Source organism: Lepisma saccharinum, chromosome 4, assembly GCF_977018435.1.
Source record: "Lepisma saccharinum chromosome 4, izLepSacc3.1, whole genome shotgun sequence".
Classification (NCBI taxonomy): domain Eukaryota; kingdom Metazoa; phylum Arthropoda; class Insecta; order Zygentoma; family Lepismatidae; genus Lepisma; species Lepisma saccharinum.
The window spans coordinates 26,872,448-26,897,696 of NC_139232.1; the positions used below are offsets into that span (position 1 = coordinate 26,872,448).

The 25,249-nt window shown below is 36.0% G+C and overlaps 1 protein-coding gene across 1 annotated transcript in view; it reads left to right on the forward strand.

Annotated features, from left to right (window-relative positions):
- Nucleotides 1-25,249, forward strand: part of LOC145986397 (uncharacterized) — a 194,616-nt gene that overhangs the window by 155,990 nt on the left and 13,377 nt on the right. Inside the window, exons 2-5 of the mRNA XM_083120366.1 lie at nt 10,872-11,357; nt 13,160-13,298; nt 20,270-20,446; nt 24,127-24,398. Coding sequence (XP_082976492.1) covers nt 10,875-11,357; nt 13,160-13,298; nt 20,270-20,446; nt 24,127-24,398 — 1,071 coding nt within the window. The 5' untranslated portion in view covers nt 10,872-10,874. The remainder of the gene's footprint in view (nt 1-10,871; nt 11,358-13,159; nt 13,299-20,269; nt 20,447-24,126; nt 24,399-25,249) is intronic.

Sequence of the window (25,249 nt, forward strand, 5' to 3'; positions counted from 1 at the left end):
ATAAAAAATATAATGTAGTAGCCATGGTCGTATTTAGGGGGGGGGTTCTTAGGGTTCAAACCCCCCCCCCCAGAAACTTCTGGCATGTTGGATTAATGGAAGTTCAAAAACCAAAATGTGTTATACATTATCAAAAAATTATTCGCAGTTTCACAAAAATACAACAGGGACACAATGCTGAAATGATCGAGCTAGAATTTTCAAACCTTTTGAATTCTGAAATTTTAGGGAAACTGGTTTAATTCTTGCAGCTCACCTGCAACCCTTCCATTTTCACTTCTGCTGTCCTCTTTCCAGTGCTGTTCCTGGATCATACTGAAAATTCCCTTGTGATTGTCCCAAACTTCCCAATGATAACACTGTTAAGACTTGTTTCCACGTTAATAAAACATTCAAATGCTGACCAAGGCAAATTTATTGTTTATAAAAATATATAAGCTAAACAAAGATCTCTTTCAATTTATTGTGAATCTTTGTTTGAAGAACACCCTGTTAGAGGATGGAAACATTTAGTTTTTAGTGTATATTTTTTTATACAATAAATCTGCCTTGGTCAGCATTTGAATGTTTTATTTTTTTCCAAAATTCCCATTCCAACTTTTTAATTCCCTGTTCGATATGGGTTTAAACCCCCTTGATAATAGTTCAAACCCAAGATATCCAGCTTCGTAGCACGTTACGTTCACTATCCTTCACCCAACGGTCCTATAAATCACAAACTTGTATCGTGCATAGTGGTTTGGTTTTATACGGTTTAATGCTATTTGGTAAGCATAGGAACCATATGAGCGTCGAAAAGTGAGATCGAACTGGTCCATAGAACCCCTCCCCCCGAATTGATATCGTTTACTGCAAGTTACAAAATAGCAGAACATTTGTTAGTTTTATTGTTAATAATGGAAATAAAGTCCAGTTAGTTAGTATTCGAACAGAATAACAAAAGAAAAACAGCGTTAGATCGAAAAATTGAGGTTACAATACAGGCACCAGGGTATGCTTTACCATTTAATCCAAAGAATAACTGGTTCCACAGTTTTCAAAATTCCAAAAAGTAAGTTTTGTGAATGGTCAAACAACATAAACTATAGGACTAAAATTTCTCTTACTTTTAAGCTTTTCCTGAAGGTATCTAAAATATAATAAAAAAAAAATAATAACTGTGAATTCCAACTGCATAAAACTTACAATAATAATAAAAACAGTTGTCCTGCATATTCACACTTCTGATAGTAGAAGAGTCTCCTCAAGGATATAAGGACAGCAATAATAATAATACATTTGGAATAAATTAGTTTATTATGAAATTTTAATTACTATTATTTAATAATTATTATTGTTATAATTTCTATTATTCAAATTTCTTGCGACGCACATGGGAACAATTATGAGTGAACCCCCCCCCCCCCCAAAAAAAAATTTTTCCTGCCTATGGCCATGGTAGTAGTCTATAATTGTGCGTTATCAATGAAGGTGAAAATGGAATTTTAAACTTACCCCTTCAGTTCTCTCTCTGAGAAGATTACATAAACAAGCGAGACTGATCGTTAGGGTCTTCCTGATTCTTTCGTTTTCCACTTGAGTGTTGTAATTCACTGTTGTATCAATAATAATGGTGAGATCTGTCATATCTGTTATTTCAAGAAAATGGGTTCTCGTTTAAATCTTAAAGGAATAGCACTTACCAAAATAGATTACTTTTTTCAAAACGTCCAGAAATGGTGAATAATCATAAATAAGCGAATTCTAACCGGAAGTATTTTTACTTCCATTTTTAAATTATCAGGAACTGAGATAAATTAAATCACGTGGAAACAATGACATTGTTTTCCATTCATATGCGCATTTGCTAGATCTCGTCTTCTTCAGTTTCCTTCATACTACAAGTATCGTTGAATTATTTCGTAAAACACTGAAATATGCAGTACGTCCCTTTTCAGCTTAATCTGATATTATAGCAAAGAAAAAACTATCGGAAGCTGCTTACAGAAAGGGGAAGTTATAAGGTCACAGAGGAACAAACTACAGAAACAAGATACACTTCACTGCACACAACCGACAATTTGCAAACTGTCACCAATAGGAAGGAATTCTCCTCCTAGACCACTGCCAGGATATAAATTTAGTACAACAACTTTCTCTTTTCCTCTTCATCTATTGTTTGCAAGAATTAAAGTATCAAAGAATGGGCTTTTATATCACAGCAGAAACTAAATTCCGGCTCACTTTGAGTCCAAAATCACCAATAATTTATGACACTTACATAACAATTTAAGTGTCGCAAAGTAACTGTCAAAGTAACTGTAAAAGTAACTGTTAGAACGTTACTTCTATCGTAAAAAAGTAACTGAGTTACAGTTACTCACTTTTAAAAGTTACAGTTACATTTTCTCAAAAAAAGTAACTGTTGCTTGTAACTAGTTACTTCCAAACACTGGTGCAGAATAAGGTTGACTAACAATGACAGTGAGTCTAAAGTATCTAAAGTAAACATATATTGCTTAAATATGTCTGTATTATACAGTGACGCAACCACAGGGTGTCATTGCCTCCCCACCCCCCCACCTTCGACGGAAGTCAATTCTAGGGTAGCAAGGGGGGACAAACATTGACGGCCAAGGGCACCTGCATTATCTGCTTTTCTCATTTTCGTCAAGTTCAGAGCTGTAACTAGAGGCGGTGGGAGTCGGCATGCCATGGCGTCCAGTGAAATTATTTGCGCCTTATTAAATCTATATTTTTTCAATTGCAAAAATTGGATCTAAAAATTTTCTTGCTTTGCTCGCATTCTACTTGTTTTCTGTAATATAATGTATTTAAATAATATGAGTTGTATATTTGTATTGAATGATTTTTGAATACGTACACAATTTAGTGTTAGCTTGTTCCATATGTATTTTCTATTTATTGTAGATATTTATTTATCTAATACCTACATAATGACATCATTGATTGATTGATTGATTTGTCAACATGTCGCTCAGGGACGGCGCCAGCCTAAAAAAAGTGGGGGGCTACAGATTTTGGAGTCAAATTCTCGGGGGCTAACTAATATCGGCTTAAAGGTATTTAAGTAATACTTTACTAGGGTATAATTTTACCAGTGACATGTTTTACAGTCAGATCCAAAGATAAATCACGTGAGATGTTATGTGGCATTTTGTTCCATGGGCACGAATAAATCTTTTATAAAAAAAAAATGCAATAATTGTATTGTTTCTTTTTGTAAGCCATTATCGAGAGAATAATTACTATTCATATGAACAGTAAACAAAATACACCATAAAACTACACTTATTATCAAGTCGCTGGATATACGTATAAATACCACACGTAACACTCTTTCTATGTAAAAAGTGTGAGTATTTTTTGATCAAATAAGAAAATAACCACAGCAAAATTCTACGTTAAGATAAATCTGTTTTCATGAGCCTTACAAGCTTGTTTAAATCCAAAGATTTTGCAAGTTCCTTTTATTATATTGAATTTTAAGTGCACTTTATGCACATATAGGCAGGCGCGTCGCCTGATAATGTTCGCATGAGCACGTGAACGCTCATGTATGTCTTAAATGACATACATATTAAACGCACACACACACACATACGTATATTTATTCGAAAAAATACTATGATGTACGAGTATATACACACAATTTACTCTGACACGACTCTTTCACGACTGATAACTTTTCTAGATAGTTGGTAACACTGACTGCTACGGTGTTCCACGGAGTTCGTTGAACATAATTGCTGCGCGTGTTGCATAGAGCTGACAGCTAAGGGGCTGTTGGCCACTATACCCCGAAGTGTTCACTTCGCTGTGCCAACATTGATACAAGCGGCAATACTTCTTACATTCGGCACCAGATTGCAGCATATACAAGGCACGTCTAGTGGGACAATGTCTGTGCTACATAGTTGCAAACTTTAGCGAAAATTCGCTAAACCTGGAAGATTTTAAGGGGGAGAGGGGCAATTTCTCCTAGGTCCTTCTCGTATTACTTCAAATATAGCGTGGTTTTGGGGAGAAATTGTTGAAAATATATATGAACTGTTATTCTTATTTTTTTCCTTTTGAAGATTGTTACAAGGGAGAGGAGTAAATCTGCATTCAGTACAAAAACATTACTGTGAACACTCGTATGCGAACCGCACGCGACGCCACTGCATATAGGCTAATCGGTACTGGACCTACAGTTTAAAGTAGGATCTGAAACACTATGTGCCTCCACCGGGTATCGAACCCGGGACCCCTTGAATACAAGGTGGTGACGCAACTAGAGTGCGCATCAAATCTCCTGCATATGGCGATGGCCAATAGCAGCGCACTGCAGCGGTGCCATGTCTTACACGGAAAAGAGACAGTGTGTTTGAGCGAAACGCCTTGTCACGGAGAGCACGGAACTAGGCAACGCCGCACGTCTGTGATTCGCTGGTGCTGTTCAGCCTTTCAAGGCCATATGCAGGAGATTTGACGCGCACTTTACTGCACCATTGGGGAGGCTCTAGACAAGCAAGCTCTTTCACATGATAGAGCACTCAACCTCTCGTTACCAATTCGAAGGTAACACTAGATTTGGAGCAAGCAGTCGTTGAGGGGGATATGCACATTTCAATAACACAAAGTTCGTAAAAGCACTTTTGAATGTTTCAAACATTGCAAGCAGCTAATGAAGGATCTTTATTTTAGATAATTTCTGCCTGATAGTGTGCCATATCTGTAAACTGTCAAAATCACACCAGTAGGTAGCGGCGAAAGATTGTAGTTTTTCGTGCTTCAGAAAAGCGGCAGGCACTAACTTAATAAAGTAGGCATCACCCTTGAATATAAATCATGTTAATTATACCATTTGTTCTTTCATGGTGAAACGTCTTACGTCTTCTTGTTCAACGACTGGAATTCAGAAGTTAGGGCTAAAAATGAGGAGGATGCTAGAAATACCATCCACTTAAGAGATGCCACTTTCAAGGAACAAAAATATTTTCACTACAAATTCACCTCCACTAGGAGATAAATATATGAACATAAAAGAAACGAATATAGTTGCAACTCTTACACTGAGCATTTTGATTAGCGAAAATAACTGCTGAAGATTATAATTTTATTTCAGAATGTATTATGCATAAATACTGATCAGAATTGGATCAATAGTTTTAGATGTGCTTCAAAGATTAATTCTCTTGCACGGAATAAGTTTGGCCAGTATGGTGGTACTGCAGAAATAATTTTCTAACCTCACAAATTAAAATTAATTAACATGTAGGACTAGGACTGCGAGTAATAAAATTGCCATAGTGTGCTGATCTTAGCACCGTATTGCAATCATTACTTGATTGGATTTGTATTAAGGTTTATTATATGCACAGAGGCTTATCGGGACGAGAGCTACAGCTTCTAATGGAATTGAATTTATTTTTGAAGTTCACTTTATGCACAGATAGATTAATCAGGACTGAAGCTACAGTTTAAAGTGGGATCTGAACTACTGTATAATGTACCTTCACCGGGTGTCGAACTCGGGACACCTTGATTACAAGGCGAAGGCATTGCATTGCCATTACCCTTCTAGAGGAATCCGAACCACTTAATGAAATGTTACCTCCACCGGGGATCGAACCCGGAACCCTTTGATATCAAAGCAGCAATTTTATCGCTAGACTATACGGGCTGGGAAGCCAATTCTAATCTTTCCAATGCTTAGCATTTAAGAATTAGGTAGTTTGTGTATTCTTTGATTCTTGAACTTGGTATTTCTCCTCCTCAATATTTGCAACGATAAGAACCAATGAGACAACATCACAATAGTCAATAGGCTACTCGAATGAGGAACTAATGAACAGAAAATAAACATGACGCTTCTTTAGATTTTGAACGTCGTCCTACTTATAAAAAATCATTTATACACATGTTAGACCTTTTCCGAAATTTAGTGATTCGATTTACAGAGGCTAATAATTGACCACATTTAGCTGTATATATGGTAACAACAATGAAAGAACAATCTCACATCCACTGAGTACGTCCACCTACCAGGCAGGCAGCAGACTTCGTAGCAAGTTTGGCGACTCATGATTGGCCAATTCCTTAGTACAAAATGATCAGTAGCCCCTTGATTTTTAAACACACTGTAATAAACTAACCTTGCTATCTAAGCGATCTAGAAAATCTACTTCAACGTTGTACTTGCTCCAATGGAAGTTTGATAATGGAAAATGAAAATTTAACTTTTTAAGTTTTCGGTCAAAATGCATCTACCGTACTACAAAAATCTAGGGGGCTACAGGGGGGGGCTGAGAGGGGTGTAAGGGGTGACCTTCCACATAGTACACCCAAATGTCAACCTCACTTCCACGTCAGTACACCCTGGACTGCAGACTAACGAGGCTCTGGCGACTGGCCCTATGGCCAGTATAATTTTGTTTGTATTGTCCTGTTCTTTTGTCCTTATGTGTACTGAGTGCCCCTTTACAGCCTCAGCTTTTAACGAAAGTCAGAACATTTTAATATTTTATGATTTTAGTTATGCAACGTTAGAGTTGTTATTTGTAACGATAAGGGGCTGGACCCCGTATAATGTGACGGGTGCAAAATAGCCTTAGTGCTGACGCACCCACAATTTTAAATTCAAATTCAAAATTCAAAGGGGGGCTGAGACTAGTTTGGGGGGCTTCAGCCACCCCTAGCCCCCCTGTAGCCACTCCATGTTGCATTCAAAGTTACACATGTATCTTCGGAATGCATTTATCTTCATTTTCTACCATTCAAAATAGTTTGTGTGCTTGATTTTCATTATTAGCTAATGTGAAATTGACGGTGTTGAAAAAATATTTCAAATCATTTGTTCCAAACAAATGCTTTAGCACAGACTTCCCCCTTTTTGCGTAATTTATGAGGATAATAACGTCTTTGATACTACTACTACTACTACTACTACTACTGGTAGTAGTAATAATAATAATAAGGCTATTATTAATGCTATTATTATTATTATTATTATTATTATTATATGTTACATTATGTTTTAAATCTAGCACATGTTTACTATATGCAGATGATATTAAAATTTTTAAGAGTATTTTAACAAATAATGATGTCGCTCAACTTCAGGCTGATCTCGATAGAATGACATATTGGTGCAAGATTAATGAAATAGAAATTAACTTGAAAAAGTGTAAAGTTTTAAGATGTACTAAGAAAGTTCATTATATAGTCTCCAACTATTTTATTTATGAAAATAAAATCCAAGTGTGCGACAGTCATAAAGACTTAGGAATAGTAATAGACTCCTCTCTCAGATTTGATGTGCACATTTCAGAAATTTGCAAAAGAGCAAAGAGAATGCTTGGTTATATATTTTTCTCATGGAAAGTTTTTAAATTAATACCTTAATATTCCTGTATAAAACGATAGTTCGTCCTATTCTTGAATATGCGAATGAATTATGGTTTTTGACTGCAACCAGTCACCTTCAAAAAGTTGAATCAGTTCAAAAACTTTTTATCAGGTTATTATGCACAAAGTTTAAAAAAAATTACTATGACCAACATTACTCTGAATGGTTATCACAGTTGAATATGTCTTCCTTAGAAGAAAGAAGAAAAATGAAAAGGTTAAATTTTGTAGAGAAGATATTAAATTTCCAAGTTGACAGTGAATACTTTTTGAATAATATAGCTTATAAAATTCCCAGATATTCACATAGGTATATCTCAATTCTCACATGCCTAAACAAGGCAAGAGGTTTTGTAGCTGATCTTGTTGAAACCTACAATTTGAATTTATGTTGATGTATAAAATTGTAGGATCCACTGTTTTATTTTATAATTATGTATTCAATTTTTTTTAAATTTTGTATAACATAGTGGTTGTTTAATCGTTATCATCACTTCAATAAATATGATCATTATTATTATTAGAACAATACACAGTTAATTGCAGATATTATATAACAATAAACAATTATTAGTATCAGAGATATAATAGATCTCATTGAAAACTGTAACTTGAAGTGTAAATATGCTAACTTGTTATGATATGTTATTCTACAGCTTATGTATTTTATTCGTGTAACTTTGTACTTTTGTATTTGACTTAGTGCTGTATTAGGTTTCATACTGTGCTCAACACTTAAAATAAACGATTATTATTATTATTATTATTATTGGTACGTTTATCCTGGTACTTGCCCCCTCCCCAGGCAAAAATTCGTGGTTGCACCTCTGGTATTATATTTTTCTGCAAATTTTGTCTGACAAAAATAATTTTAGTAAATAATTTGGCGTAAATGGGGGGGGATGTTCTACCTTTTGGGGGGGAGTGTATCATGGACCTTGGGAGGGGGGATGGGCACCCCTGCTGCCCCTAGAGAGTATGGTATGAATATAGCAAAAGAGAGTGTTTGTCAACCACCTTTGTAAACTAACAGTGTTCTACTAGTTCCAGTAGAGAGTTTCCCAAATATCCAATATTCTTATCCTTATGTATTCTTATTGACACATATGTTTAAGAAATAAGTTGGTAAGAAGATGTTTTGTTGATAGATTATTATGTTTTACTTCACAAACAATGTTCAAAATTTTTATTGGAGGCAAAAATTAATTCAGTTATTCAGTTACCACTTACTAGAAAGCAAGGTTGCCATTGTGAGTGTGCAATGTGTGCAGTTGCATAGGGGCTGACAAAAAATTTGGATGGGGAGAATGAACACATTATTGAATTAATATAACCCTAATCAATAAATTAAGTTACTCATTCACTCTTCCCTTAGGTATCTGATGTATCTCAAATAAAGGAAAAATAAATCTTACTAGTCATAGAAGAAACAAACCAAGATTTCAATAATATCAAATCTATTACTAATACTCATTGCATAATATTAATGACGATTTTTACTGCAAACTTTTATGCAAGATACAAGTCTCCCTTTTTTCAGTTTTCAAAATTTAGCTAAGCTATATAAAAACCTCATGATATACTAGGTAGTTTCCTCAGGGCCTGTTTATTTCTTAACAGTGACATTGGAAGAAATACTTCGGTTTTCATAACTTCTACTTACAATTTCCCATAACGTTGGGAGGGTGAATAGATTCTATCTGGCTATCAACCAGGTGAGTTCTTGAAGGATTTCCAAGCTTTCGAGAGAGAATATCTCTCTCATTTTCAGGGTTTAAGTATTTCTTCTACACTTTTAGGCACCTTCTGCAGGTTTCTTTTCTACCCTGAAGATGAGAGTGATATTATCTCTCGAAAGCTTAGAAAATCCTTCCAGAACTCATCTGGTTGATAGTCCGAGAGTATATTTTCTTTCATTTGTCGCCAGGAAAGCTTCAAAACTTTGGAGAGGGTGTCATTTTCCCTATTGAATTCGAAAATGTATTTGTGATTATTACTTTTATATTTATGATGTCACCAATTGCTGTATACATAGACCAAACTGTCTTCTTTTTTTGTCTGTGCTTTCTTCTCTTGCATCCACAGAGGAAATGAATTAAATATTACATAAAATGAAGAGAATGTCTGTATTTCTTGCTAAACATATCTCTGAGCTTGAGAGAAGTAATAAAAACATTTCATGGATGAACAAAACCAGATTACCTCATAATTAATTCTAACTTGCTCTGCCACAGGAAGAAAATCTCAAGAGCATTTCATAATTCTTTGATATTTTCCTGCCTGAAACTTAGTGACTTTGGGTTTCAAGTACAGCATCACACACATTGGTGCATGCAGGTGTTTGCATCCTTTTACTCAAGTTGCTCATGTGGACACAGTTGTTTTGAGATAAACACACTGCACAGTAACTTCTTTGACTATTTACTTGCCGCATGAGGAATTCATTATTTACCCTTCATGGCTCTGAGGTTATGTTTCTTACCACCACAAACATGTGGGTTCTTGTTGGCTGCAAACTTCCAAATGCAGCTGCCATTTGTTCAAGTTTACTTCCTCATTACGGGAAGAAGGAATCTTTATTTTTCCATTGGTCCAGTGCTCGAAATGGGTTGGGGGGATGAATGCAGTTAAGAAAACTTGTGTAAAGCATCCCCAGTTAGGATAATTTGCTTAAGCATCTCCCCACCTGCTTCATTTTCGACTGTGATCAAGAAAGTATGGGACCCTAACTCCACACCTCCTATATGCCTTCATGGCGTGGTGCAAAGCACAGGGAGCATTTTATTTTTTACTTTACTTTACTATTGTTCAATGTGAGCACCAAAGTCTACGTAATAAGATAAAGTTGACCGATATTTCTGTTACCTCTATCAGCAAGGTTCTTGATGTGATCTCCAAAGGTCATGCTTCTGTCGAAGAGGACTCCCAGGTAGCAGACTTGTTCTGCAGGCAGGAATCCTGTTGCCATGAAGGCTTAGTGCTGGTTGATATTGTGGTCTTCTTCTAAGAATAAAGACTGAAATTACTGAAAAGCCAAGACTAGAAATTAAACTTTATTTCTATTCCTCAGGTTCTGTGATATATTCCGAAAATTTGGCCTGGTTTACCACAAGAGTTCTTATTTATTGTATATATTTATTAAATATTAAGTAGACATAATAGAAACAAAACACCAATGCATGCATGCATGCAAGTAAAACAAAAACAGAATTTTGACAACTTCCAGCGATTTCTATTTACATGAAAAAAGTTGGTTGGTAAACCAGGTAACATGGGAGAATACATCACTCCTTCACACTACGCTATCCTGCCATTTGCAGAATAAATGTTGGGAAATCATGCCATCTAAGATTTATTTTCACTAATTTTTGTTTGTGTTGGTATTTTCATTATTGGCAATTTTAACATAGAATGACTCTATCTGAAGTTTTCTCAATAAATAAATAACAATAAATCAGTTTCTATGTATTTATTTTCAGGCCATGACCTCCTCAGTCCGCAGTTGGAGGCTGCTGCTTGTAATAGTTGTCCTTGTTGGGTGCCTCACAACATGTGAATGCTGCAATAAAAGCAAAAAATCCAAAGAGCCACCACCTCCAAAGGTGCCACCCCATGCGAAGTACCCAGTGAAACCACTGCAACCACCTTCTGTAGAGAAAAGTGAAGAATCGCCTTCAGCACTTAAACGAGACATCAACAACCAGCTGCAGGAAGATTCTGTTTGGCCTCCACCACCAATTCAGTATACAATAGAGTACTTAGCAAGCCAGAGAGAGAGAAGCGAAACAACCACCTCCTTTGCTTCTACAATTAAACGTGATACTAGCAGCCAACTACAGGAATTTTCAGATTTGCAAGATTCTCAATGCCATTTGGAATTGGAGGAACAAAGTCCTACTTGGACGGAGGCCTTCAGGAGCTGCAGGAAGAGAAATGGTTTCCTTGTGGGCAAACAGATTCTCCGTGTAAGTTGCAACAGTTTTAATTGTGTGCATGTGTGTAGCATTGCCGTGTGTGTGTGACCATTTCATACACTTTGTGACAGCTTGTAAATGTATATTTAGTTGTTTGAATTACTATTATTTACAAAAAGAAAAAAGGACACTACTACTAATAATGTAAATATCAAGACTTAATGGTGTACAATATAGAAATTCTGGCTTGACAAGATGCAAAATAATATAACATTGTTATTTTTAGTGATTTTAATTTTATTTTATCTGCGATGTTTCGTCCTGGTTGGGTTGTTGTATGTATATCTTGAAAACGTTCTGGGAAAACAGGATGAAATGTCGCAGATAAAAAAAAATAAAATCCACTAAAAATAACTGTGTTAGATTCTTTTGCATCTACAAAAAGTGGTTATGCGAACCTTTAAGAAGAGCACAGGCTTGAGAAGGATTCAAATTCAGTTTTCTACCATACTGCACCATTGCAATTTCACACAGGTAAGACAGTGACAACAAAAAATCAGGCAGAACCAAAGCTGGCTTGGTAGCTCAGTTGGTAGCAATGGCATGGTATGCCAGACACCAGGGTTAGAGTCCTGGTCAAGTCTGCATTTTTTGCTGGAATTTCTATGTAATACAACTTCTGTGTGCCAAATTTTGAGATAACGGTGTACAATTTGGGACCTACTTAAAGAAACAAACATGGTCTGTGGAAAAGGTATCCAGCAGTGGTAGCAATTGGGTTCCAAAACTGGGGAAAGGGGGGGGGGGGGCAAAGGCAGTTTACTTTCCTTTGGTAGATAAGGTTTAGCATAGTGTGGGAGCAACCCCTAATCGCCGCCACTGGTAGCCAGATAACTGCTGAGATGAAACTAAACGTGCTGACCCAATAAAACCTATAAGACAGGTCGTCTCCCTCAAAAAGGTGTTTTAATAGTTGAATTCAGTTTTTCAAACATAAAATTCCTGTACTGAAACAAAGGCTTTATTTCAGGCGAACATCCTTAGCTACACATTACTGGGCAGGTTAATTTAGTATTCTTAACTCTGAAACATTTACCCTTATTTGGCACTATATAGCATACACGGGGTACATGATTATTAAAAAGCCGGATTTCACAGAACAACTTCATTATTAGTGTAGATAGGAAAAAATGGAAAGAGGGGAAAGTTATTGGAAATACATGTGTTTTCAATCTTGTGTTCAATAATGTGCTTGAATTTTCAACGTAGAATGCACCATTGCTGCTGCACACTGGTGCTGAGCCTCAATGAGTATGGAAAATATGTCATGTTGCCACATGCTTTGTCCTTAAATGTGGCACACACACACACACACACACAGAGAGAGAATGAGTGAGAGTGTGCATGTGTTTGTTGTTTGTATGTTAGAATGTTCAATTCATCAGATCTCCCACTGGTAATCATACCAACTGATCTTTATGCCTATTTATTGGTGACAAAGCATTTATTATCATAAAATGTCTATTAAGAAAGTACCTTATAAGGATAAGTGTGGTTTCCCTACAGTAATGGCTAATTAACAAATGACAAATGCATTATCATCTTAATATATGTAAAATGACAAATTTGTTATTTGCTATTCAAAATAAGATGCAACACTTATATTCAAGAAGGATACTGAATTCTAAGCATATCAATATTTTATGTGAAATGTTTAATTTGTTCTGCTGTTGATAAACACAAATTGAATAATGGAATTCAAGAAAAAAAATCATAATTTCCAAGTCATGCAAGAAATAAATCAATGTGCTTCTTTAATCACTAAGAGATTTTATTTGTATTTTTCTCCACAGAGTGATGAATCATCTCTAATTAATCTACTACCAATATCGTTGCAGTATGAATTAACTGAAAATAATCTTAATGTAACTGTATGGCTTTCTCTCAAGAGAGGAAGAGATGGTTATTGGCAGTGGAATGATAATATACCAGGTACGTATATATATACTTGAAATATTTTAATTACATATTGCATCGAGCTGTAGCTATGGGGAGGCTAGAGAAGCATGTTGAATAAGCAAAAAGAGAAAAGGTTGGAAAACGTAAATTAACAGTGTTCTATGAAAATACTGTCAACCAATTAAATTAATTTTATTGTCAGTTTTCTTGCTTGCTTTTTGTATGTTTATTAGGGTGTATCAAAAAAAACTTTTTTTTCGAAATGTTAAGGTGGCTAGTGCGGAAAAGTGGCCATTTGTGACCAAAAACACGTCTGATTTTTTTCAGATTTTTTGGAGGTCGTTTACGTGCCACGCATCGACCTTGAAGTTTTGATAGTGATTTGGTTATGCAACACACACAACAATTTCACAAAAATGTCATGTCTTTTTTCAGCATTATGGTCGTTTATTGTTTTGTTTATGACAAATATGTTACATTCTTGCCTTAGGGGTGGTTTCCTATGCTGTTTACGTATGCTTTTGGTCAAAAATTGTCAATTTGAGGCTATAAACTCCATGTTTTCTATTGATGGTTTCCAATTGGTTTCGACTGTGTTTTATTCAAAAGTTTTCCAATATAAAAGACTAAATAAAATATTTTGGCTTTCTAATTGCTAACAGTCCCTCAATTACTGTCCAGCGCTTCGCTTATTTTCATAGCTTATTGTGCTTTGAAAATAATCCAGAGCTCACCACGAGGAGGTGGTTGGACTGCGAGCTCCACCCATGTTGCCAAACATAATTTTACTAAGGGGCAGGCCAAGATTTTCTTCTAGTTTTCTCCTTGAACTTTATAGTCACTTTTTGTTCGAAATGTTGGCATATGTTCTCTAGATTCCAATTTTGCTTTGATGGAGCCATCACGTGCGCTGGCGCCGAAAATGGAAGAAGCAGCCTTTGTGATAATTTTCACAACTCGCTCCACTCCTTGGGTGTGGCAGGGGAAGTCTTGAATTTCCGCTATTTTTTTTGTTTTTAATGTAGTCATCTACTTCTTCATTTGTAATATTATTGGTCAACGGAGGCTCGTAGAGGGAGCATGAAGCCCAATCAACCATGTCATAGTATTGGTCTGCATTAAAATTGATGGTTGGTAAAACAAAAGTGCGAATTCTTTTGCCTTTTTTCAATCCTCTTGCTTTCTTAATTCTTTGCCAACCAAGACTTCTTATTTCTGGGTTTTGGTCGGTTATTAAAGCCAGCAGGAGATTTTAAGGATGGGCGAAGAATGCGTTTTGTTGAATGACCCTATCAATCAGATCTCGCAAGTGGTGTGGGAGAAATCGGGACAAGTGGATCAAATTCCAGAGGTGTCGGGCTCCGTCAGTTATCGATAATTCCTTCTTGATCCCAAACCACACATACTACCTAATGAAGGTGTACGCACCGGTGTGACATTTTTGTGAAATTGTTGTGCGTGTTGCATAACCAAATTACTATCAAAACTTCAAGGTCGATGCGCGCCACCTAAACGACCTCCAAAAAATCGGAAAAAAAAACCAGACGTGTTTTTGGTCACAAATGGCCACTTTTCCGCACTAGCCACCTTAACATTTCGAAAAAAAGCTTTTTTCGATAGACCCTAATGTTTATGAAAACATATCAAGTTTTTAATTATTGTTTAGAAGCAGATATTGCATATAATTTTTGTTTTCTGTGATGTGAAATACAAGATACTAAGTGATGATTAAAAATTATGTGCAGGGGCTTTTTGAAAATTGAAAACAGTCCGTATCGAGAGATGGGTATTTTGGTGTTCCAATGAAATGACTATGAAGGTACTATTCACTGTAGCTGATTTAATCAACATAAACATATTATTAGTATTGATTAATGTCAGTTGTAAAATAAAACTTCTGTCACAGTGTCATAGTGAGGATTCTAAAAGTAAATGGCAACTATTATTTTCAGAGTGGGCAATTATGTTGGGCATATTCACTGGTGTGCATTGATTTCTAAATTTCAAGGTGGCCAAACTGTTCACACAGAATACGCGATCACCCATGGTGCACCTCCTCCCATCTCCTTTAGCTATGGCCCTGTTATGCCATAATGCTATTCTATTATATCTAAAGCAGATTTGCTTCATTTTCACAATTTTGTTACAGTAGAAATGTTATTGCATTGTTCTACATATTGTAATAATTCAACTTAATATACTGCATGGTAATGCACTGTAAATTTCCCAATAGAACAGTGAAATAAATAATGCCGATGTGCATTTCGAACTTGTTTTCTAGTAACAATTTTGTTGTAGAGGAGCATTTTCAGTTGATCTGTGCAGCTTATTTGTTTTTTTAATAAACCGCTCCAATACCTGGTACTGCTGAAATATGAGAGAGAGAGAGAGAGAGAGAGAGAGGGAGGGAGGGGAGAGAGAGGGAGAGAGAGATAGATAGATAGATAGCTAGCTCCAGAAGTTCCGCTGTCGTCAATGTCTTCAGCTATTGACCCAAACTGGAAATAATAGTACACTTCGTTACTTTACAGTATTTAGTCATTTACGTTTTTGAATCACTAGATCTTATAAAGCTACCAATGGACACTGACTGATCACTGAACTGTCACACTTACTTCTGAAGTCTCATTAACCAATTCTGTTGTACAGATCAACCAGGAAATTGAAGGTGTGTATTTATATTAAAATAAAGGGTAGTAAATAGTGAAAGGCGAATAATCGGGTTAAGGTGGCATTATCTACTGCAAATCCTCCTCAGATTCATTGTACTAAATTAGTTCCTAAATATGGGATGGCTGAAAGTAAGTTAGTAATTACTGTTGCTCCCCAAAATGATATTCTAGAATGTTCCTCAGATAAAACTATTCGTTAATATTGCCAGTTGTTCGACTTCTCCTCTTATTCAAGAACATTCCCTCTCAAGCTTTCCAGAGATTAAAAATTCAATAAATCGTCCTACATGTGGTGCTACCTTTGTTGTGCAACTTCAAATTTTTACATAGTGCTCAAGTTTGCTGCGACCACACCGAAAGTGCAAGAAATGTTTGTGCAATTTTATCAGCAACAGGGTTACAGAACATTCTCCGCTTTGCCTTCATAATTATTTATCTCCTTAAATTATCGTCACATTATTCAAGAAGCCAGAAACCTAATTTTATCTAGTTTAAACTGAGAAATTTCCCAGGGGGGAGGTCGAGCACCCTGATCCTCACCTTGTATACATGCTATTAACAATAACAAGAACATTCTCCGTGTTGCCTCGATAATTATTTTTCTCTTTAAATTTTCATCACATTATTCAAGAAGCCAAAAACCTAATTTTATCTAGTATAAACAGAAAAGTTTCCTGGGGGAGGGGTAGAGTTCCCTGTACCCCACCTTGGATATATGCTATTATGAATAACAGGGTTACAGAACATTCTTCATCTTGCCTCGATAACACTGGGGAACAAAATTGAACTTTTTTCATTGGCACACGAAGGAAAATAGCTGATCCTAATAGAACCTTTCGCACTGAATTCAAATAGTATGGAAGTAGTTTTTCTCCATCACCCACAGTTTTTTTGTGACGTCCAGGTTAAGTGTGAAACATTTTGTGTATCTTCATATACATACATGACACTATTCAACTCAACTAAAATGTGAGAGGAGTTGATTTCCTTCTGTATTTGCACCTGGAACATCCCTCCTCAGCATCCAAGAGTAATCAGCAAGCATTCTTGCACTCCACTGTCTCTGGCACAGTGGCATCTCTTTCCTATGACAGAGATGTCTTGATGGAAACGCGTCCCATGTCAGAGAAGAAATCCAGGAAATGTATTTTGAGGGACATATTACACCTCATATCTTTGTATGACTGCAACAGTTCACCCATAATCTCATGGTAGTTCGGAGCTTTATGATTTCCTAAAACATTTATACACAATGCTTTTAAAATGAACTCGACGCTGATCTTTCAGCTTCGCTTAACAGACCTTTGAATTTTTTATCCATTATCAAAGCTTTAATTTGCATACAAGCACACAAAAATTCCTCTCTTGATTTTAGCATCCAAATGCGATTATTTGCTTTAAATAATGAAACCCAGCACCATTTTTGTCCATCGTCTTAAGGATCAAGTTCTAACTTGATATAAAGTGGAGGAAGAAGAATCATATATGAGTTGACTAGTGAGGGATGTACAATATTTTTCTGTTCATACATTTGTGATTCACGCTTTAGCCATTCTTTCTTGATGTAATGACTATTCTTGTCCCTACTGTCCCATTCGCACAAGAAACAGAAACCTTTAGTATAGCTGAGCTGCAAACCCTTAAAAATGCAATTACTCTTAAATTGAAAAGTTCGTCCTGTTTCTTTCCCAATTTCAAATCCTGAACAAGGTTGTTTAATTCACCTTGTGTTAACAGATGAGGTTCACAAGAAAAGGCTTTAGAAAGTATATATAGAATTATCTTGCTTCTCATTTTGAACTTAGGTAGCTGCCTCATGTTCCCATTCATCTTCTATAGTTAGATGTGTAGGGGGATGTGGTACATCTCATAGCAGATGGCAAATTTGGGTACGTTACTGTATATTTGCATTTACTATTTATTCCTTTTATCTATGTAATACAGAAATAACAGTCCGATGAATGATCTCGTGGTTCAAGCTACACCATTTCCATTAAAGTTGCATCAAATACGAGCTTCACCCCCCCCCCCCCCACCTTAATGTGATTCAGCCCTCACCCAAAATAAGCGTCACTGTACTTTCTTAAAAGTTATTGTTTGTGTCCACCTTCTGTTCTAAATCATTTAAAATATTGTTTTAAACACATTACTTATCACAGAAAAAATACCTAAAATTCTGAAAAAGCAATACTTAAAAAAAAATGTCATTGCACAAAAATTGTGGGTGATAGAAAAATTCTGAGTGCATATTTGAATTCAGCATAAAATTTTACATTAGAAACACAATATACATTTCATGTGCCAAAAACTGTGTTCCCCAGTGTAATTATTTCTCTCCTTAAATTATCGTGATATTATTTTATTTCACACCACAAGAAACCAAAAGCCTCATTTTATCTAGTGTAAACAGAAAAATTTCAGGTGGGGAGGGCTTGAACCCCCTAAGCTCCCCCTTGGATACGTGCCTGAATCAACATGAGTTGAACAGGCAGCTCAGTCTATTGCATTGGACTATTTCTATTTCAGTTAAAGAACATATGCATTTCCCTTTTGTAAATCCAACATCTGATAATGTCTTTTTAGGCAAAATATATTTTTCAATCTGTCTCTCAACCAAATTGCTTTGCTTTGTCAATAATTACGTATTATGGGTTACCATTTTTTTCATAATTTATGAGTCTGGCACATTGAATATAACATTCATAAAATACACTTAACTACTTTTATTCAATATTAATTATCAATCTTGAACTTTTTCTGTAAATTAGATTTCGTAATTACACAGGACCAGAAACTTGCTGACATGTAAAAAATAAGAGCAATATTTTATTTTTAAGAAATGTTACTTGGACTGTCCGATTCAAAGTGCATCCTTGTTTGGCAGATTAGAAGAAATTGTCAAGCTTCATGTGATTGGATAGCATCGAACAAACGAATGTCATCCGCAAAAATGATGAAATGCCACGTTTTCAAATTGCTATATCCCTGAAAAGTCTCGAGAACTAAATTATGTATGACAGTCAGAATTTTGCAATTACATAAATAGGGGTTCATTCACTCCCTTTCTCCAGCCTATTTATAAGTTTCAAGGGTGTGAAAATACGAACAAGTCTTTTTTTTTTTTTTTTTATGCTTACCATATTCTGGTGTGGGCCGGGTTACCATACTTCCTGCCCAAACAAGCTGTATGGTGAATGCACCATTTTAGATGACACTTTTTTTTAAAATATCAGATATTTGAACCTGATATTGTCACCCCTGAGATCTAGTGTGCATGCATAAACTACAGAATCCAGGTTGCCCCTGACCAATATGTATAGTGCAGTACAGTACATGTCTTGTACATTTTTCCAGGGAGGTTTAAGTGACCCCCTCCCCTTTCCAATCCTTGCAGGTGCCCAATGCTATATCATACTTACTCCAAGAATTCCGACATCTCTTTTAGATTAGTCAATGATCAAGGGATGGTTATAACATGAACAGTCATCTCCCCTCCCTTCCCCTCATTGCAAATAATCCAGCTTAAAATCCCCTTGATAGTACACGTCTTCTCAATGGTATAGAGGAATTTTATACCATATTGGTAAATACAGTCCCCCAAAACTTAATGTTCAATCCCCCCCACTACAGACTACCCTTGAAAATGTAAGCTTTGACACTGATAATAAAGAGCTGCATATCCCCCAAATTTAATACTCAAACACAAAACCAAAATTTCCATGCCAATTTTAATTGAGGGGCGGATATTGCCCCCTCCCTGCCAAATTACTTCTCAATCTCCACACAAGAATTTCCGTAAAAGTTAAGATTAATAGTGATGTTCAATCGTTGGATTCCTCCTTAGTTTTAATGATCAGTCTCACCTAACTAAATTTCCATGGATAATCTATGACTTAACACTGATACTGAAGAGATACACCCCCCCCCCATAAGTTTAACCCTCAATCCTCCCACTTCATGTAACAATTTAAGGCTTAATGTGTAAGAGCTGGATTTTGTTCCCCCCCTCAAATAATACTTATAAGCCTACCCGTTATAATCTCCTTGACAGTCTACTAATTATTATTTATATAGCAGCGATGCTTAAGGAATGCTGAATTGTTTTTCAGTCAAATTTCCATTACAAAAAAATCCCTCCCAAAAATTTGTTTGACACAATCTGCATCCACAAACCCACCTGTTGGTACCCCTGATAGGGTGCAAAAGAAGCCAGAATTTTCAGGTGGTACATTGTCTTAAGTATTTTGTATATGTCTGACTGCAAGTAAGCTTCTTTATTTCTCTTAAGTAAACCTAGTTGTAGTTTAAGTTCACTGCCCTTTCTTATTACAGAATTACTGGACATGAATGAATCTTCATGGTGTCACTGGAAGAAAAACTCTCAGACAATGAATCCTGGCAAAGAATGTGCAGTATTGCATCTGGCATCCCGGGAATTGGAAATGGTGGATTGTGAAGAAAGACATTCATTCGCATGTCTTCAGTGCCTGAACTACATAGAAAATGCAGGTATGCACCATGGAGCACTTGTGTTATTATTCATGTGAATAATACATTCAGTATTCACTGAATTGTCACTGCCTATCAAATATTTGCTGAATTCACTTATTATTCCAGGAACTACTTGAAAAACCCATGTTGACATTGGAAATAAGAATGTTATTTTCTATTGTGTTCTCTTTATTATAACTCCCATTTTTTTAGATGAAGTGTGAAAGCTACACAACTTTGCAGTGGTGCCAGGATATTGAATTTAGGAGTGCAGAGCTTACTTAAAACTCTTAAATGTAATATGTAAAAAGAATAATAATTAAATATTCTGGAATATTGATAGTCATAGAACATTTGTACCATGTTTCAGTCTTTGATTTAAAAGATAAATTTATCCAAAATAACTAGGGTGACACAACTTTAAGTAAATAAATAATCCTAACAGGTAAAAATCAATATTCTATATATCTTTTTTTTAATGTGCACCTAATCCAATAACACTTCAGTAAAACAGACAAGTGCTTGATGGTTTTGTTTTTCAAATTTCCGATAACCACTTGTTATTTTCCTCAAGAGATGGCTTAAGAAGCCAAAACCTTGTTTATTGATTTAAAAATTATGTTCGGAAAGGGATGAAAGAATATAAAATATACAGATGAAAGTCAGTTGTTAGCATATGCAGATGATGTACATTTACAATTAAGAATCATGCTAAAATATTTTTAAAAGCAGCTAAAGAGATAGGTTTGGAAGTTAGCAAAGAGAAAACTAATATATGCTTACAGGCCAAAACCAAGTGTTTTTAATTATTTATATTATATTTAATTATTGATAACTAATTTGAATCAGTTTCCAAATTCAAGTAATTAGGAGTAATACTAATAAATGAAAATGATATTAAAGATGAAATAAAAAGCAGACTTAATTCAGGAAATGCATGTTCTTTTCTCTTCATAAACTTTTATCATCTCATATAATATCTAAGAAAGTTAAATTTAAATTATACAAAACAGTAATTTTGCCTGTAGTATTAAGTAGATTTGAAACTTGATCCCTTACATTAAAAGAAAAACATAAATTAAAAGTATTTGAAAATAAAATCCTTAGAAAAATATTTGGACCTAAAAGCAATGAGGAGACAGGTTACATAATTTAGAACTGCATAAATTGTATTCATGTCCAGACAGGGGCGCTGACTTGTCAAAATTATTGGGGGGGGGCTCTGATCAATGAAATAAATGAATGAATGACTCACTCCCTCCCTTTTTTAAAAATAAAAAATACGTCTTCGTATAGTAGTTTTTAAGCAGCTATTATATTCCTCATGCAAATGAAATGTAACATGAAAAACGTTTAGAAAATGTTTCAAAGTCTCTTTATGTATTTTGTGTCTGTTCATTTGTTCTTTAAATAACAATTAACATTTTTATTGAAAAGTATGTATTTACATTAAGAGACCAACCTAACAGTTTTATGCTGGCCTCGGTAGCCAAGCGTGTTGGGTGGTTGACTCAACTCGCTTTGATCCAGAGGTCTCGGGTTCGAGTCCCGGTGAGGGCATGGGTGTGTTTTAATATCCGCAACAGACATGTGATGGGTTGAACATAACCCATAAAATAACAAATATTTACAATATTTAACAGTTTTGTTTAATTATTTACATAAATGCTAACACAAATCGCAGGAAAATAGTTTTACTTTTTTATTCTTGCTACAATATTTTACTTTTTAAATCTAATTTTGCAATAATACAAAAAATAGCATGTACACTAAGATATAAAGTGACATACACAACAAAAACATATGAACACGATTTAAAAATAAAGCAAAAATTGCTCTATGCAGTGGGTTATTTTTTTATGAACTCATTAACGAGCGGTCTCAGGTCCAAATTATCAAGCACAGTTTGATGTATGTGGAGTACCGCTAAGCTGCTTAGTCTCTTCTGCCTCATAGTAGATCTCAAATATGTCTTTAGTCGGCTAATAGCACTGAATGACCTTTCGGCTGTGGCTGTCGTCACTGGCACAGTGCGGAGGACCATCATGAATTTGGCTTCTGGAGGGTGCTGTCTTCCAAAAGAAACTTCCTTATGCCACGCATGGTAGTTAGAACCACTTTCTTCTGTTTGGCTATATCACCAAGCATGGACATGTGTAAGGATAGCCTATCGGCATCCAAATCTTGGCGAAAGAATTCTCGCGTTTGCTGAAAGTTTGTTGTGAAACTGTTCACAGCTGAGATGCATTCTTTCTCTACGGCTGTTACTTTTTGTAGTCCTGTCCTTGTTTAACACATGATTTTGCTGTGTCACACACGTCAGTGTATATTGATTTATAATACTATTTTGGAGTGTAGAACTTGTGATGTTTGGCAGAATCAGGATTTTCAAGTCTCTTAGGGACGTGACGTTGCCGGGTCAATTCTGGCTCATCAACGAGGCTCGGTTTTCCCTCTGTGCATTTCAACCAGAACTGCTAAAAGTACATTCGCTTTTCTTGAAAGATGTCAGTCACGTATTTTAATTTTGATTCCACTTCTGTAGCACCAATGCGTGAAGACTGAATCTTACAGTTCACCTCTTCTATTGGACCCATCACATGGCAGTAGAGGGAGAGAAAGAAAAATGTCTTTAAGTGAAGCATTGTCTCCAGGTATCCAGCACATTTTGATGTTGCGTCAGTAGAATCTTCTTCAGAAAATTTCTCAAGAAAATTGAGAAGGTTTTCATAGTTCCTTAAGATCTGTTGCATGCTGGAGGCTCTGAACGTCCACTGACGAGGGCAGTCCAGTATGGCCAGCCTTTTCATTCAAGTCAATAATATTCCTAAATATTTGCATTCTTTTAGGGGATTCCCAAACAGTCTTTAACAAGTCGTTGGCTAAATTCATTATGTCTCTGATTAATATATGTATAATAGTAAATAATAATTATATACTTAGTATATAGTAATAAGTCACGTGTTTTGCTGTCTCCGGTCATAGCCCCCCCCCCCCAACCCCCACCCAAAGTTGATGGTTTAGCGGTCTCAGCCCCCCAAAGTTGATGGTCTACAACATTTCAAATGTGTATTTAAAGTTAAGTTCATGTGGCACAATTCAGAGTAAACTTTACAAGAGAAGAAAAATAATACATTAGATCCTATTAAGCAAAATTATTTGGGGGCTCTGCCCCCACATCATTAACATTGGGGGGGGGGGGCTCGTGACCCCTAAGCCCCATGGAGTCGGCGCCTGTGTGTCCAGATATTATTAGAATAATTCAATGCAGAATACTTAGGTGGACAATCCATGTGGCATGAATCAGAGAGGAAAGAAAGTTTACAGGAAGGATTCTTGTTGGGAAACCTGATGGTAAGAGACCTGTAGGAAGACCAAGACAAAGATGGAGGGATAACATTGAGATGGACTTCAAGGAAATCGGTAAGGATGGAAAAGATTGGATTAATCTTGCCCAGGATTGAGACAGATGGAAAACTTGTGTTGCTGCAGCCACATACCTTCAGGTTTAACAAGGCTAGAGAGTTAGTTAGTTTGGTCTAATGAAAGTCATTTAGGTATCCACCATAAACAAACTTTCAGGTACCTGTCTGTTTTACTGAGATTGTTTTCATATCTTCAAGGCAAGACATGAAATATGTATTATTTTTACGCTAAACCTAAGTAACTGTCTGAAATTGTATTACCTCCCACCTTAGAAATCTTGGCTGAGAAGACACCTGCCCTAAATTTTTCATTCTGGATACCACCGTTGAGATGGACAGACACTGTACAAGATGACAACACAAGTCTAATTTACATTGAGGAAGGAGTGGTACCCGACAATACATATGGCCACCTCCAATGTTTCGATGGTTCCGATCAAGTTGGATTTGACTATTACTTTGTCAGAGATGGCCTGCCTCTTGGTTCTGCAGACACACTAAAAAGTCTCATGGTCTTGCATAGCAATGCTTCTAATGTTTACAAGGTTTGTATAGTTTAATTTCCTTCTTTTTTTAACATTATGTTACAGTGGGCGCCCTTAACTGGTGCCCTCTTAAATGTCCACCGTGGGACCAGATCCTTGGCTGGATAACGAAATGGCCAGTTAATCCGAATCATGTAATGGAATACAGTAAACATCACTAGTGTACATCACTTCACAAGATGAGCACGAAAAATAACACACAAAACTACTGTGTATGTATGTACACATTTTTAAAGCTAAACAATTGTAGACTACATCTTTAAAAATATATATGGTACTACACATATTTAAAGAAGGCTGGAATGTATTCTAGAAAAAGTCAATATTTTTTTTTTCATCCATCGCTTTCCCAAAGGCAAAATCATGCCATTTCAACAAAGAATAACAATGTCTGCACAACAACACATCCACTGCTCAACTGGTAGAGAATTTAACAAAAAACATGAGGCTAGAGACAAACACGTCACAACAGATGCTGTACACCTTCAGTAGATCTAATGTACAGCAAAGTAGAGGAACTATAAGTGAAAGTAACCTCTTCAGTTTTAATAACTACTATTATGTTATGTACAGGGTGGCTCAATAAGTCACTTAACACCCTCAGTATAAGGCCACTGCAGCATGGAATTTGAAATTGGCGATGACCAATCATTGCCTGGCCAAGGGGGAACCACATTGATGCCACCCGCATGGTCGGCGGCCATCTTGATGTCCGCCATCTTGAATTCAACTTTAGAATTTTAAATGGGAAGGGGGTCGTGCGAAATATCAAAATGGGCTAGAATTTCACGAGAAATGCAATGGTGAAGGTTTTTTCGACGTATCTTTAACCAGTAAAAAGTTATGACTGA